The following is a 16,078-nucleotide window of genomic DNA, read 5'->3' as shown; positions in this document are numbered from 1 at the left end:
TATTGATAAATTGATTTATTATTGTGGTTCTTTTTTCTTTTTAAAGTTGAAGTTGCCGCTTCTCTTGAGGGAAAATGATATTACTTACTAAATTAAAGCTTATTTGTTTCTTCTTGGATTCATAATATTTCATTTTCAAATATTGAGGAGTTTGTCTTGTTTTGCATAAAATACTTTTTTTAAATACTTTTGTCTTCTATGTTTAAGTTAGAACAACTCATGCAAAATATGGATTGTGATTATATTCTAGGACACTTGAAAAGGTTTGCTCATATGTGGTGTAATATAACAAGAACGAGTATCTCTAAGATTCAAGGACAAGCCAAGAGTTAATCAAGGCAGATATTTATGTGTGTGTGTATATATCTTAATGCCTCCATTATCAATTAAAATAATATGTAGGCTATATATACTAAACAAATTTTATGTATATTTTACAAGTAAAAATGAACATATAATCAATATTATAATTAATATATCCATGTCTAAATATCCATATGTTTATATATAATATAAATTTTATTATAAGTTATACTATTTATGAACTATGAACAGAACACCTTATCTTAGACATTGTGCGAAGTATAAACCAAATAAAAAAGATCCATAAGAATATATTACTCATAAACAATGACTAATGTGATTGGATTTAGTTTTTGTGTAAGACATATAGAAGTGTGTCTCTTTTGAATATAACCATGTAGTGAAAAATTTATATGCAATTTCTTATGTATTTAATTTAAGAGTTTTTAATAATAAGTGCACGAATATTTAATAAACATTTTATAAATAGTAATATAAATCTCTATATAATAATTTTTATACTTTTAATATCATTTTGCTTTTTCCTAAAAAAATTTAAAAATTCCAATTTTCTGTAAAAAAATAAAAATGAATAGAAATTTTAAACTTATCACTATTTGCTAGTCTGCGTGTAATCTACGCTTGAAAACAAAAGGGAAAATTGCAATGGAGTTCTATGGAAGAGAGAATGCAGAAAGAGTCCCAGAAAACTTAGTAATTGCTTAGGAGTCTCAATGGGACCTGATTGCAATAATAAAAAACGTTAATAGACCCGTGTACCCATAGTAATGCAACAAAAAAATGATAAAGAGAAAGAAAAAGAACTGATTTCCTATATCTTGGAGCTCATAAGTATAAAAAAAAAAAAAAGAGATTGACAACAAAAGAACCAAAGTCCAAGCGCTTTCCATCTTCATTATCTCGGTCGATTTCAAGGTTTAAAACTTTCTTTCATCTCCTCTCCAAAAAGATTTTGGCCGATAGAGTGAGTTTGGGTATGGATATGTAGAAAATTGTTTTGCTATGTAATTGTAAAGCTCTTGTTTTTGGTCCACTGTGAACAAATTAGCAATGCAGAGTTTGCATTTTTGATTTGATATGTATTGGTGATTTAAGTTGAGGTTTTATTATGGGTGAGTAAGATGATGATAGATACTCTATTTTTGGATATATTATGGGTGGTTTGATAGCGGGTTTACTCTGTTTGAGCATGATTCAGTAGGAATAGATGAAAAAGATGAATGTTGGTGTGGGTAGAAATCCTTACTGCAGAATAGAAAAGTATATTGTCAATATAGGCCGCGATAGTTATCAATATAGACAGTGATAGTTGTCAATATTACTACTTGACTTGTTAATGACAATTGTCGTGCATGTTTTTGAGGACCAACAGGAGAGAATCACGGCTCCAAAACAAGAAGGTTTATCATTATGGAAGATGCAATGAGGTTTGACATACTGCTAAGACGTACAAGAACCCAAATTCCAATTGAGAACATGTGAAATCCTATTTTTTGTAAATGAATGTGAAAAGAATTTTTTTGTAGATAAGACAGTACATACCAACAATTAGTTCAATATTAGATGCCTGTAACCCATATGTTTTTTTAGGTGGGTTGTGAAATTAGTGTAATTATATGTATGTCAAGCTATGGAATGACCATTGGCTATGAAATGATATATTATATTCTAATGTATAATTAGTTGTAATTATCTAAACTTTTTATTGTTAATAGACACTTAATCACTTGTTACTCGTCTTGACCAAAAAAAAAAAATCACTTGTTACTCGTCGCAATATCAATTGTCAATTTATCTACTAATATAATTTTGGAAAAAAGAAGATTTGGACTTACATAGTATCATAAAAAAAAAGTATTAATCCATTTACCAAAAAAATAAATTATTAGTCCACAAGACTGTGCACATTATATGACATTATGTAATTCCAAATCACTTTTTTTTAAAACTTATATTAACAGATAAATTGATAAGTGATATTGTCACGATCGACAAGTGATAAAAGATCTTATGATTACAACTAATTACACATCAAAGTACAACATGCTATTTCATAGCCAACTATCACTCCATAGCCTGACATACATGTGATTACACTAATTTCATAACCCATCCGAAAATAACACATGGTTATATGCATCTAATACCGAACTAACTATTGATGTGTACTGTAACAACGGAACTACTACCTTTTTTTAAATTAATTAATATTGAAAAGTTAACTATGATAGAAAAGAAACTTTATAAATTATTTAAAAATACTATCATGGTTATGTAAGCATCCTAAGTCACATGAAATTAACCATAACTGAAAAGAGTTAAACCAATCTATAAATATGTCTATCATGGTTAAAAGAGCTTTTCTAAATTAATTGTCTGCGAAATGAAATTCACAATGAATAGGGTTTTGGATATTATGAACCCTGAATATCATTTTCAACCATCAGCCTATAACATGATTTTACCGAATAATACCTTTTATAACTTTCTAAAATCAAAAGTCATTTGATGTCAAAAATCATTATGGATTCACCTCTCATATCAAACAAAAGAAATCACATGCAAATACTTAGAGGCCTCCGGCCTTCTATGAGCATGCAATCTAGTAACAGTTATCAAAAGTACACTGTTAAAATAATCAATCTCAAAAATATCAGAATATGTGGAATGGGCCCTATTATGACAATATACATCTATCCAACACAATCAAAAAAAGTGGAAGTGCTGCAATTTTGTAGTAGTAGCTCAAACTTCTGGAGTCTTCCTTGTCTGACCTGAATAGGAACTATCACCTGGAAAATTGTTAAATCAATAGGGCGAGACAAAAGTCTTAGTAACCAACAATTCTACTTATCAAGTATACAAGTAAGTGCTTGTGATGTATTAAGTGAGACCATTGCAAATTCATAATATTCAAATAAATTTCATATTGTCAAAGCATATAATAAAGTACAATCAATAATCCTCTCATCTCCCTTATATCTACCCACCTTATATCCTTTGATTGAACCGATCAAGTGATATGGACCGGCCAAAATCCACAGAGCACAAGACCGGATCATAGGTTCCCCTTGTAGTCTACTAGTGGGGTGTCAAGGCCCTATAATGAGTACTTGGGCCAAAGAACCAACAGTGTACACCTGATGGCCGTATTACCTAATATCCTCAAATGTATATAATTCACCCTCTTATATCCTCTTTGGTATAGTTCCTATCATCAATATCCACCACCCTTCACATATCAATATTGAAAATGTTATATTTATAATAAATCATTAATACGTCAAAGTCAATTTGAATTTTCAATTCTCAATTAATTCATAACACATGATATCATCATAATCGTAAACACATATATATTTTGTTAAAAAAGTCTCACAAGATAGTTTCAATAATAACATAATTTCATAGCTCATATCATAATTTAATAATATTTTATAAATCCCATATAATTAAAAATAAATCACAAACAACCTACGAGTATGAATAATAAATGAAAAGTGATTATCTCTCGTCTAATATAACAAAGACTACCATGAGGTTAACTTCGTGCTCAAACAAACAATCCAATAATTTAATCTACATAGTCAATACATTTACATATTAATACACAAGCTATTTAATTAATTACTTGGCTGGTAAAAAAAAATTACTTGAGAATATATATATATATATATATGTATATATAAGTTAAAGTTTCTAATTCTATACTAAAACCCTAAACCTCTCATAACCCATAATTAAATCTTTTAGCACAAAATTAATATATCCTAACAATATAAAATTTTTATTTATCCCTTTCAAAATATTTACTTTAATGCAGATTTTTTCTCAAATTTTTAAAACCTGAAATTATCATATTTAAAATTCAAAAATCCTATTTCAAGTTTAAATTTAAAAAATAAACTATTAGAAATTCAATATATATCAAATACACTTAAGTAAATAATTTAAATGAAAAGTTCCATAGCAGAAATATCATACTTTCCACAAATATATATATTTTTAACTAAAATAATTCATTTAAAAATATTAGGTCAATCAATAAAAAAAACTAAATGAATAGAAATAATCTACTAAAAAAGTCATTTGACTTACCAAAATAATCTGTAAATATTAAAACTCTACCGGAACAAAAGGAGAGAGCGGCGCTCTAGAAGGTGAAAAGGAAAGAGGACGCCTCTCCACCCCACCTCAACGGTTAAAATAAAATTTTGGGATAAATTCTAGTTAAAGACCCTAAATTAAAATGAGACGATATTACAGTTTGAACCCATTTTTTCTATTTTCTTGCATTTTCTTTCTTTTTTTACCCGTTTTACTATTATTATTTAGTAAATTTTCTTAGAGAAAACTAATTCGGAGGTCCTTGTAATTATACTCAGTTTTGAATCAAGTCCTTGAGTTTTTTTTCCTTTTTTATTAGATCCTTTAAATTTCCACTGTTATATGTGTTACTCCCTAAACTTGAAACTGTCAAGTTAAAATTTCCACCGTTGAAAGTTAAAATTAACACAGCTGCTATTATTATTTGAACCATTATACCCATCGCAACCAGGAAGCCTTCACATATGGGCCTGGCCATGTCGGATTCCATGACTGGTGCAGCAACTCTACTTCTAAGATGGAGGTAACCATGATCGATAATGAAGTGAACGACGGTTTGGAGGATTTCTGGAGACTTAGACTGGTGATCCTCCTGACGGCGACAATGGAGGATCTCACCAGAGTCAATAGCCGCCAAGATCGTATTATGATGACATTGGTTTGGAAAATGTAATAGCACATAAAGTTCGCCCACCTTACCGCCTATCACGCTCACTTCTCGTTTCACCAATGCAAGAAGAGATATAATAATGCAGGCTCCACTCCGATGAGACATTTTGGGGAAGGAGAAATGGATGAGTTATATGCATTTCTTTCTCATTTGTTGAGGACGATGTCAATAACTAAACAAAATTTGACTTGGGTTGCTATAGTGATTAAAAGTTCTTATATGGATATGATCTCAAAGTAGCACTCTACGCCGAAACACAGGAATAATTTGGTTCATGCACTGGTTTCTCAAGATATCTTATTGATTCAATCAGTGTCATCCAAAATGACTTGGGTGTGAATTAGGTATATTTTCTGGGATATTTGATTAAAAGGCCTTGTGGATAATTTCTAGATAGCATCCACCAGATTTAATGGTAGGGGAAGGAGATGATATTAGGGAAGGAAAAAAGGAGAGAGAGAGCTTGGGGGTTACAGAATTACGGTGAAAGGAGATTGAAGAAGAAGATGATTTAGACTTTTAACGAAACTTTTAACAGTACTAGTTTTAATTAACAGTTTTAGGTTTTAGGGAGTAATGGATCTAACGGTGGAAACTTAAAGGATCCAATAAAAAAGAAAGAAAGTTTAGGGACTTGATTCAAAATTGAGTATAATTATAAGGACCTACATATTAGTTTTCCCATTTTCTTATATGTGTACTTTATAAATCTTATTTTCAGAAATTCTCTTTTCTTAAATAATTAGAGAATAAAATTTATTTATTAAGTATTAAACTCCTTCTAATGTTATTTAAATATTAGGAACAAAACTATGATATTACATGTACCATTTGTTTACAGAAAATTCTCTTCACATTTAATTATAGAAATAGGTTTCCATAACATGTTCTCAATTAGAATTTGGATTCTTGCATGTCTTGGAAGTATGTCCAACCTCACTGCATCTCCCACAATAATAAACCTTCTTATTTTGAATCCAATATTCTCTCTTGTTGGTAATTGAAAACTTGCATGATAGTTATTATTAACAAGTCAAGCAGCAATATTCACAACTATCGCTGGTTACATTGACAATACATCCTTCTATTTCATAACAAATGTTTCTACTCATACCAACATTTATCTTTTTCATCCATTCCTACTGAACCATACCCAGATAGAGCAAATCCACTATCAACCCACTCATAATATACTCAAAAACAGAGTACCCATCATCATCGTACCCACCCATAATAAAATTCCAACTTCAATCACTAAACCACACCAAATCAAAAATGACAAGCTTTGCATTACTTAAATGCGCTAGTTAAATGGTAGAACGATTTGCTACATACCCATACCCAAATCCAATATGTTAGTTAAATGGTAGAATGATTTGCTACATACCCATACCCAAATCCAATATGTTAACCAAAATCTTCTTTGAGAGGAGAGGAGAAAGTTTTGAACTTCGAAATCGACCGAGACAATAAAGACAGAAAGCGCTTGGATTTTGATTCTTTTGTTGTCAATCTCTTCTTTCTTATGCTTAGGAGCTCAAAGATATAGGAAATCAGTTTTTCTTTTTTCTCTTCATTTTTTTTGTCTGCCTTACTAGTGGTACAAGGGTCTATTCACCTTTTTCATTATTGTAATCAGGTCCCATTGGGACTCTAAACAATTAAGTTTTCAAGGATTTTTTTTTGCTGTATTTTCCTTTTTTGGGTCCTGGTGCAATTTTCCCAAAAATTAATGGCACTGATTTTTGATTCCGGTCGAGCCAAAAAAAAAAAAGAAGCTTTTTTGATTCCGTTCTTCTGACTTTTTTTGAACCGCCCTCGTCAGCACAATCTGCCTGTTTGGTCAACTTCGGAGTAGATTGTGTCGTGGACAAGCCTTCAACAGAATGGAGGGATATGAGAGTGAGAAGCAAACTGAGCAGCACGATGCCGCAAGCAAAGCCAATCTTCACTTCACTCAACCAATCCGTTGTATAGTAAAACTTGGTGGGTCTGATTTTTTTTTCTTCCTCTCTTTCCTCATTGTAAAGTTCTAATCATTCTTAATTCGATCTATTTCCGAATTCGCTCTCTCGTCGGCTATTATTACTTTGATTTCCATACTTCATGTTGATGCTACTTGCATTTCCTATTTCAGAATATGCATCGTGCGTACTTGTTTTCTTTGGCTCAAAAGACTCGTAAGACTATCATCAATAATTCATAGTGGCAAAGTTTCAAGTTTGTGATAGTTGTATAAGATGGGCTCTTTATGGGATGAAAGTCAATAATGTAAAATATTCGACTTTGAGCTTAACATATAGGTCTTGGAAAGCTTTCTTTTAGTAATGTGATTTTTAATTTATGTCATTAAGGTGGAGCTGCTATCACTCGCAAAACTGAATTAGAGATGATAAATGAGGAAACTCTTCAGACGGTATCAGAACAGCTTAGGCAAGTGATGATTGCATCTTCGGCAAAGCCTCCTGGCATGGATTGGAGCAAGAGAACTGGAAAACCAGACATTTCTTGTAACCCTGAAGAGTTCGGCGACCATTCACTTCTTGACTGTAGGCGCTTCATTGTTGTTCATGGAGCAGGTTCCTTGTCTTGCTTTTTGTCACGAAGTAAAAAATTTTATGCAGATTAATAACAAAAGTGAAATTGTATTTTTACGCAATTTGATATTGCATATCCGAGGGATTTAAGTGTTGGAGATGCATAATTAGAACCAAGGCTCATGTTTTCTTGTTAGATACTATAATAAGACTATTCCATGGCCTTCACTTAACTGCATAAACTTCTATTTGATGTATTTATTGACCTTTATGAACTCCAATTAATTGAGGATATTAGAAAGCACGGAAATTTATGATGTAATGAGTGAGAATGCTCTAATTCAGTGAGTTCAATTCAGCTATTTGAGGGGCGCAGTAGTGGTGAAGACAATGGATTTAAATGATAACCAAATATCGTGCATTTGCAAGTAGGTTGGTAGATAGTACTCATACTTCTTGGAGCACATTAACTTTTAACAACTGCAGAATGGCATCCTCCATTGCTGCATAGAATAGTGGTAATGTTATGATTAATATTATGAAGAGCTGCAATACATGTTATAGCAGTTCTATCTTCCTGAGCTGCTATAAGGTGAACTAGTGGCAAAAAGTATGCAATAGATTGTACGTGATATTGTGAGGTAGACCTTTTATTGATGTTGAGACTTAATTATATGCTCTGGTCCTTCCAGGTTCTTTTGGGCATTTTCAAGCTAGCAAATCTGGAGTCCAGAAAGGACAATTGCATAAACCACTTGTCAAGGGTGGTTTTGTTGCTACACGGATTTCTGTGAGATATCACTTTATTTTTTCAAACTTCATTTTGCAAATTTATAGGTCATGTCTAAAGTTTTATGGCCGGAGTTTGTGGTAACAAATGTGATGGTTTGAATGTTATACTGGCAGCCTGATACAGCTACAACCTTATAGCTCATTGTTTTCACAAACTCAAATTCTGATGAAGCATAGACAGAAATTCCTGTTTTAAGCTCTAAAAATAATTGAAATCTATTGACCTTTAACATCATTCGAGCTAAGATTCTATTGAATTCCCCAGTTCTCTTTATATTTTGTTAAATAGTATGCTACAAAAATGTAATGTGTGAAATAATTTGTAGGGATTATTTGTTTTGGATAAACAAATGATCTCAATACAAATTCTGCATTGACACATGAATTAAATCTTTTTTCTCTGTGCTTATCTCTTTATTTGTTCACATTTTCAGGTAACCACCCTAAATATTGAAATTGTTAGAGCACTGGCCAGAGGTAATAATATGTTGGCTCTTGTAGTAAAAACTGCACAATTACTCTTGCTATATTAATATGATGCTGTGTACTTGTTCTTTTATTCAAGCTTTTCTGCAGAGAGTTGTCATTTTTGTCCAACATAATTCTTTTTGTCTGAGTAGGCAAATGGTTATTAAAAGCCATTTTTGTCTTTCAAACTCTTTGATGATAATGCCATCAATAAATAGAATGATAATAAGTTATTGACACAGAGGATATTGCAACACATCATAAGCCCTGCCTCATTCTTGAGTTTTAGGGATGTATACATAGGAGCATACTAGATTGTTCATTATAATCTCTCCATGCAATGTTTGCTCTTATCTATTTTATTTCCCATTTTCCTTTTTCTTTTTGCTGTATTTGCTTTTGAGAAGAATTCTAATCCATTTCGTGCTTTTAATCATTTTGTGCAGAGGGTATTCCTTCAATTGGAATGTCTCCATTTTCATGTGGATGGCTCACCAGTGAGAGACATGTTAGAAAATCTGAATAAACAGTATACCTTGTCTTGTTAGATCAATTACATATATTGGAAATTGTCACCTATTTTTACCATCTTTTCAGTTAGTGTCTAACTCCTGTCTATGTTTCAATTCAACACTTGCAGATGACCTCAACAGATTTTTCCATGGTAGCTAAAACAGTAGACTCTGGTTTTGTACCAGTAAGATTGGATTCTTTAATCTGTACTGTAATTGAAAGCTTTTGAATGCATTTGTTGTAACATCTGAAGTTTTATAAGTAAGATTAAGATGAGATCATTTTATGGTAATTGGGATTTACCATGTAAATTATTTGAGTAAGGAGAATTTACCTAAAATGGGATTAAATTTTAAGGACTTAATCCCAAGCCATATTTAAAAGGGAAAATAATGTGGTTTAGTAGGGATAAATAAAGATAAGTAAAATAATTTCTCACTTAAAAGATTTTTATTATTTAAATATTATCAAAGATGATTTAAATACTCTTAAGACCAAGATATGGGTTATGAGCTAGTAGAAATTTCATAAATTAGATTAAAAGTATACTGTTTATTCAGATTTTCATCCTAATGTTACTTAAATCCTAAGAATAAAGATTAGGATGTTACACCTGTAACTCTCCCTCTTTCTACTTGACAATTTTTCTTTTTTTTTAATTTTTGGTTTTTTTATCTTCTCTTTGTCATTCTTCTTCTTCTTGTTTTTTTTTTTTTTGGTAATAAAAGGCCAAATGACATTAATAACAAAAGATAAAGTTCATCATAAAGGTAATGTCAAAGGAAAGTAGGAAACAAAGAAAAAAAAAAAAGTCAGCAGTTTCAAATGAGGAAGAATTAACTACCACGTCAAAACTAGTAAATGAAGAGAGAAAGGCCAAAATATCCTCCAAGACAACATTTCCTGTGGCTATCCTTTGATTAGCCACTTGAGCCAATTGTTTAATTGACACCAAGAGTTTTAGTTATGTTGTCCTAGGAGAAAAGAGAGAGGATTTAATTATCCAAGAAAGAGTGGAACGAAGACACTTATAATTGAATAGATGATCCTTTTTTGTCTTCGGAACCCATCGGAAATATTGGAGAGGCTGACCCTAAAAACACACCCAAGAATGACAAAGAACACACTTCTTGCTTCTTGCTGCTCTTTGTCATTCTATTCTAGGAGAAAGCCATTTTAGACATTAGCAGCAACATTAAAATGCTTCTTCAATGTTTGAAGAGCATGAAATGTCAGACATGACTGTCAATGGATAAGAAGAAAACTTGTCATCCTTTCAAAATAAAGTTTCCTGAAGTTAATGAGATAAAATAGATCACACACATCTGGTTTCTTCGTTTCACCTCTTTAAGGGTTCCGGTTTCTGTAATGGTTTTCTCATTTGTCTCAGTATTTTCGGTAATGATTTGGGGCACTTGCTGATTTGTTCAGGTTTTGCATGGAGATGCAGTGCTTGATGAGATTCAGGTACAGACTTAAATTTCAGTGCAACCGTAAACCAACAATGCAATTTGAAGTTTTCATAGTATGTTTCAGGGGTGCACTATTTTGAGTGGAGATGTCATCATAAGTCATCTGGCAGCACATGCAAAGCCAGAATTTGTTGTTTTTCTTGTATCCATCTTATATACATTTATGAATGGCTCTTGATATAATACTCTTTCTCCGCATGCCAAACCAAATGGTTTTATGATGATACTCCTAATGGTCTAGGACATATCCTGATTTTTTTCCCCTTCTCTTTTACTCTCGTCACATTTTCAATACTCTGAGTTGTCCAGCCCTATGGCTAATTTATCATCTGATAAGGAAAGATTGGTTTCCCAAAATATTTAAGTATAGTGAGACACTAACAATTTAAAGCCTATCTCGATATTTCACATCTTTAATTTGAGAGGACATTCCATAAATGTTTTCCATTAAGCAATGATGAAAGACTGATGTCTATGGGGTGTATGACCGTCCACCAACAGAACCTGATGCAGTACTCCTAAAGGAGATAGGTGAGCACTAGATCTTCTGAATGGCCTTGTCTCCTTCATGGTTGGTGTAAAGTGAAAAGTGTATTAGTAAAAGCTTTTCCAACTATGGCAGCTGTTGATGAAGACGGAAGCTGGTCTGTTGTGAAACCAAAGCTACAGAACTCAAGTAAGCGGATTTAGTATTTTGTGATTCTATTATCTTTTTTTTTCTCTGTGCTTTGCAGCTTCTTGACTAATGAAGGTCAAATATGCCTGGCAGTTACCAGGTGTCTTATTTTTTGGCTGGGCATAGCATATACTAAAATTATCATTACTTCAACATTTGTTTTTAAGCACGAGCACTTCCAAGATATTTCTTAAACTTTAGATGTTCTACTCTGATACTCCCTATTTTCATCACATTCAAAAGGGGGAGGGGCCTAGAAAAGCTGCAAGACATGTCTTAGGACAAGATTTAGAGCAGTTACTTTGGCTTTTGCTATCAGATTCTTCCTGGAAAAGAAAACGTGTAACCTTTTTCCTGACCTCAGGAGCGCATTGTCGACCTTTTCAAACAAGTTCATCTGCCTTCTATCATTTTACGAAAAGAACCAACTAGCAGAAACTTAAGAATTTAAATCCAAATCTTTGCTTATGTTTTACATCATATGCTGAATTAACAGAGCCCTTTATACGACTCAGTAGCATGATTTTCTAGCTGAAGTTCCACATTAAGATGCAAGATAATTTTATTTCACTCGTAACACAATATAAGAAGGAAAACTCAAATACTTTACACAGCAAAATATCCTCTTTAGTTTTTTTGTTTTTTACATTTGGCTAGTAAGACATTTTCTTCTATGGGCTTTATCGTGTTGCCTGCAGTTGAGCTAACAGTCGCAGCTCATGACACGACCGGTGGGATGGCGGCAAAGATATCAGAAGCTGCAATGATAGCAAAACTTGGAATTGATGTCTACATAGTCAAGGTAATAAAGTTCAACATTATATTTTGCTTTTAGTTCATCTGATTTTCCTGGGGCTCCTAATCTTTGAAATCTCTATCTTCTTCTCAGGCAGCAACAAGCCACTCATTGCGGGCCTTAAATGGAGATCTTAGAAGCAATATTCCAGACGACTGGCTCGGCACAGTGGTCTGGTCTCTCAAATAGTACTGCCATTTCCATCATCTTATGCATATTTTTAAAAGCACACCTTTTGTTCTCAATCACTTATGGTAAGTATATTGGTGAACCAAAAAAATTTATTCAAAGTTCTGTCATTTTTATCTTGTTAAATTTGTAATTAGCACAATTTCTTCACATGTCATGAAGATTCAAACAGAGCTTTATTTTGGCTATCGAGGACTATAACACTACTCTCCTCTTTTATCCTGTTAAATTTGTTAATGCTTAGTATAATGATGCAAGATGAAAGAATATTTCTAGGGAATCAATGTGATCTTCTCTCATAAGAAATGATTATGATGTTATAATTTTACGGGAAAAATTTTATAGTTAATGGTTAAACACCTGTCCTTTGCAGATATGCATGAGGTTTCCAGGCACTTCTCACAGATTCCGGTCATATTGCAGTGATATTCTGCATCTGATAAAGTTTTCTAACTATTCAACTGAACGTGGTTATTTAATTTTTTCCAGTTTTATTACACCCAGAGAATATTATTTGATGCTATTGGCTCGAGCGGCATTTTATTTTGGATTAAAGTACATATTTGTCTGGAAATTTACACTCAAGAACGCTGGTGCCCAAAGTTATTTTGGGTTAAGATGCAATTTATTTCGAAAATTTTGCACTTAGGAATAGAGCTGGGAATCAGGGCCGGCCCTTCAGGGCTAGCGGGCTTAAAAGGGCCGGCCCTCCAGGGCTAAAATTTAAAAAATACCCCAATTTGCTAGGCCCGGCCCTTAAGCTACAGGGCCAGGGCTGGCTCGCGAGCTTTTGGCCCGTTTAAAAAAAATACTATTTTTTATATTTATCATATTTTTTTTATAAAAATATAAAAATAAACCAATGAAATTTTTAATAAAAGACATAAATATGAATAAAATTAAGTCACAAATATAAAATATCATCATATATAAATATTCATTAACATTTAAGAACATCTAAACATTCATTAACAAGATAACAACATCTAAAAGTTTTATCTATAATGCAATTGTGCAATAAATAAACACTATCATTAATCTTTTGAAACTTCATCATCACTATAATTAATTACTTTTCTTCATAAGTATGCTTTTCTTTCGCAACAAAAATATCAAGTTTTTCTTTTTTATAAGAATTTTATTTTTAAATTTTGCAATCTAACTATTATTTTACTTTAATGTGAGAAACATTGTTGTTGAAACTCATGAATTTTTAATTCAAATTATAGAATCACAAGTTATATAAGTATAAAAATATTCTATTATCAAATATATATATAGTTTAAAAATAGGAAAAAAGACAGAAAAATGCACTTCCAACTCCAAAAGCCCAGAAACGTCCGCCCAATTCCACAAATCCCATTTTGGTACCATGAGACCAAATTGGGATTATTATGTGAAAAGAAAAGACCACATTGCCCTTCATTTTAAATATTATTTTTAAAATATCACAGCCCCTACTGGCTGGCTGGTCACCGGACCTTCGGCAGCGGCGGTCACCGGAGCTCCGGCGACCAGCCGACAATTGGTCACCGGAGCTTCGGCGGTCGGAACTTTTTTTTTTGAAAATTTTTACAACTTCAATATAACGGTTAACAACTTTTGTAATGCTATAACCAACTTCAATATAGTAATTAACAACAGCTTTTCTGGAAAATTCAACAAACTCTGGCGACCGGAAACAATTATTTTGAAAATTTTTACAACTTCAATATAACCGTTAACAACTTTTGTAATGCCATTCACAACTTCAATATAGCAATTAACAACAGCTTTTCTGGGAAATTCAACAAACTCCAGCGACTGGAAACAATTTTTTTGAAAATTTTTACAACTTCAGTATAGCGGTTAACAACTTTTGTAATCCTATTAACAACTTCAGTATAGCGGTTAACAACAACAAACTCAGGCGACCGGAAACAATTTTTTTGAAAATTTTTACAACTTCAATATAACGGTTAACAACTTTTGTAAGCCTATTAACAACTTCAGTATAGTGGTTAACAACAGGTTTTTGAGTTTGTTAAAGGCATTACTGAAGTTATAAAAAAGCCACTTTTTGAATTTTTCGAAAAACTTGTTGTTAACTGCTATATCAAAATTGTTAACCGTTATATTGGAGTTGTAAAAATTTTCAAAAAAACGTAATTGTTAATGTTATACTGAAGTTGAAAATTTTTACAACTCCAATATAACGGTTAACAACTTTTATAATGCTATTAACAACTTCAATATAGCAATTAACAACAAGTTTTCTAGGAAATTCAACAAACTCCAGCGACCGAAAATAATTTTTTTGAAAATTTTTACAACTTCAATATAGCGGTTAACAACTTTTGTAACCCTATTAATAACTTCAGTATAGCGGTTAACAACAGGTTTTTGAGTTTGTTAAAGGCATTACTGAAGTTATAAAAATGTCACTTTTTGAATTTAAAAACTTGTTGTTAACTACTATATCAAAGTTGTTAACCGTTATATTGGAGTTGTAAAAATTTTCAAAATAATTGTTTCCGGTCGCCGGAGTTTGTTGAATTTTCCAGAAAAGCTGTTGTTAATTGCTATACTGAAGTTGTTAATAGCATTACAAAAGTTGTTAACCGTTATATTGAAGTTGTAAAAATTTTCAAAAAAAAAAAAAGTTCCGACTGCCGGAGCTCCGGTGACCAATTGTCGGCTGGTCGTCGGAGCTCCGGTGACCGCCGCTGCCGGAGGTCCAGTGACCGGCCGGCCAGTAGGGCTGTGATATTTTAAAAATAATATTTAAAATGAAGGGCAATGTGGTCTTTTCCTTTCACATAATAATTCCAATTTGGTCTCATGGTACCAAAATGGGATTTGTGGAATTGGGCGGACGTTTCTGGGCTTTTGGAGTTGGAGGTGCATTTTTCTGTCTTTTTCCCTTAAAAATATCAACGCAGATAATATAAATCAAATCATTATTAAAGTCCAAATTAACCCATTTTTTAAAAATTTAATTAGATAAATTATTGTTTAAAACTAAATTTAATTTTAAAATGATAATAATAACTAAATATTTGAAATATTATTAACAATGTAAAAAATTAATAACATTAATATTATATAAAAAAATTTAAAAAATAAAAAAATTATAAAAGGACTTAAAAGGGCTAACCCGCAGCCCTCCAGGGTTGGCCCTTTTAAACCCTCGGCCCTCCAGGGCTTATTTATCATTTTAAGAGAAAAATATCAAACCCGGCCCTCATAATTTCAGGGCCTAAACGGGCCGGCCCGATGGGCTCGGCCCGTTTTCCCGGCTCTACTTAGGAACACAGGCACCCAAAAGTTCTTTTTTCAAGCAGTTTAAAATCATAGTAATATTATCCCTACCGTTAAAAAACTAATGTTAACTGTTAAAATAGTAATGTTGATTGTTAACATTTTTAATGGTGGGGGTGAAAATGTTAACAGTTAATGATATTATTTTAACAGTTAATGTTAGTTTTTTAATAGTATGGGGTAAAATTGTTGCAATTTTAAATTTTCCAAGCAAATTTATACACACAATTTTTT

The 16,078-nt window shown here is 32.1% G+C and overlaps 1 protein-coding gene across 1 annotated transcript; it reads left to right on the top strand.

Moving 5' to 3' along the window:
* The first annotated feature begins 6,987 nt into the window (after positions 1 to 6,987).
* Positions 6,988 to 13,118, top strand: LOC114741257 (isopentenyl phosphate kinase). The gene is made up of 13 exons (XM_028929510.1): positions 6,988 to 7,087; positions 7,456 to 7,680; positions 8,331 to 8,428; positions 8,865 to 8,907; positions 9,345 to 9,406; positions 9,539 to 9,595; positions 10,843 to 10,878; positions 10,948 to 11,025; positions 11,348 to 11,414; positions 11,506 to 11,559; positions 12,258 to 12,361; positions 12,449 to 12,609; positions 12,918 to 13,118. The coding sequence occupies exons 1-12, from the start codon at positions 6,988 to 6,990 to the stop codon at positions 12,542 to 12,544; spliced, it is 1,020 nt and encodes a 339-aa protein (XP_028785343.1). The 3' UTR covers positions 12,545 to 12,609; positions 12,918 to 13,118.
* The last annotated feature ends 2,960 nt before the right edge of the window (positions 13,119 to 16,078 follow it).

This window comes from Neltuma alba, unplaced genomic scaffold (genome assembly GCF_004799145.2).
Source record: "Neltuma alba isolate B1F8T4 unplaced genomic scaffold, ASM479914v2 tig00003340_pilon, whole genome shotgun sequence".
NCBI lineage: Eukaryota > Viridiplantae > Streptophyta > Magnoliopsida > Fabales > Fabaceae > Neltuma > Neltuma alba.
Note: the sequence above shows the minus strand (reverse complement) of the source record. Positions and strands in the feature narration are given on the sequence as shown.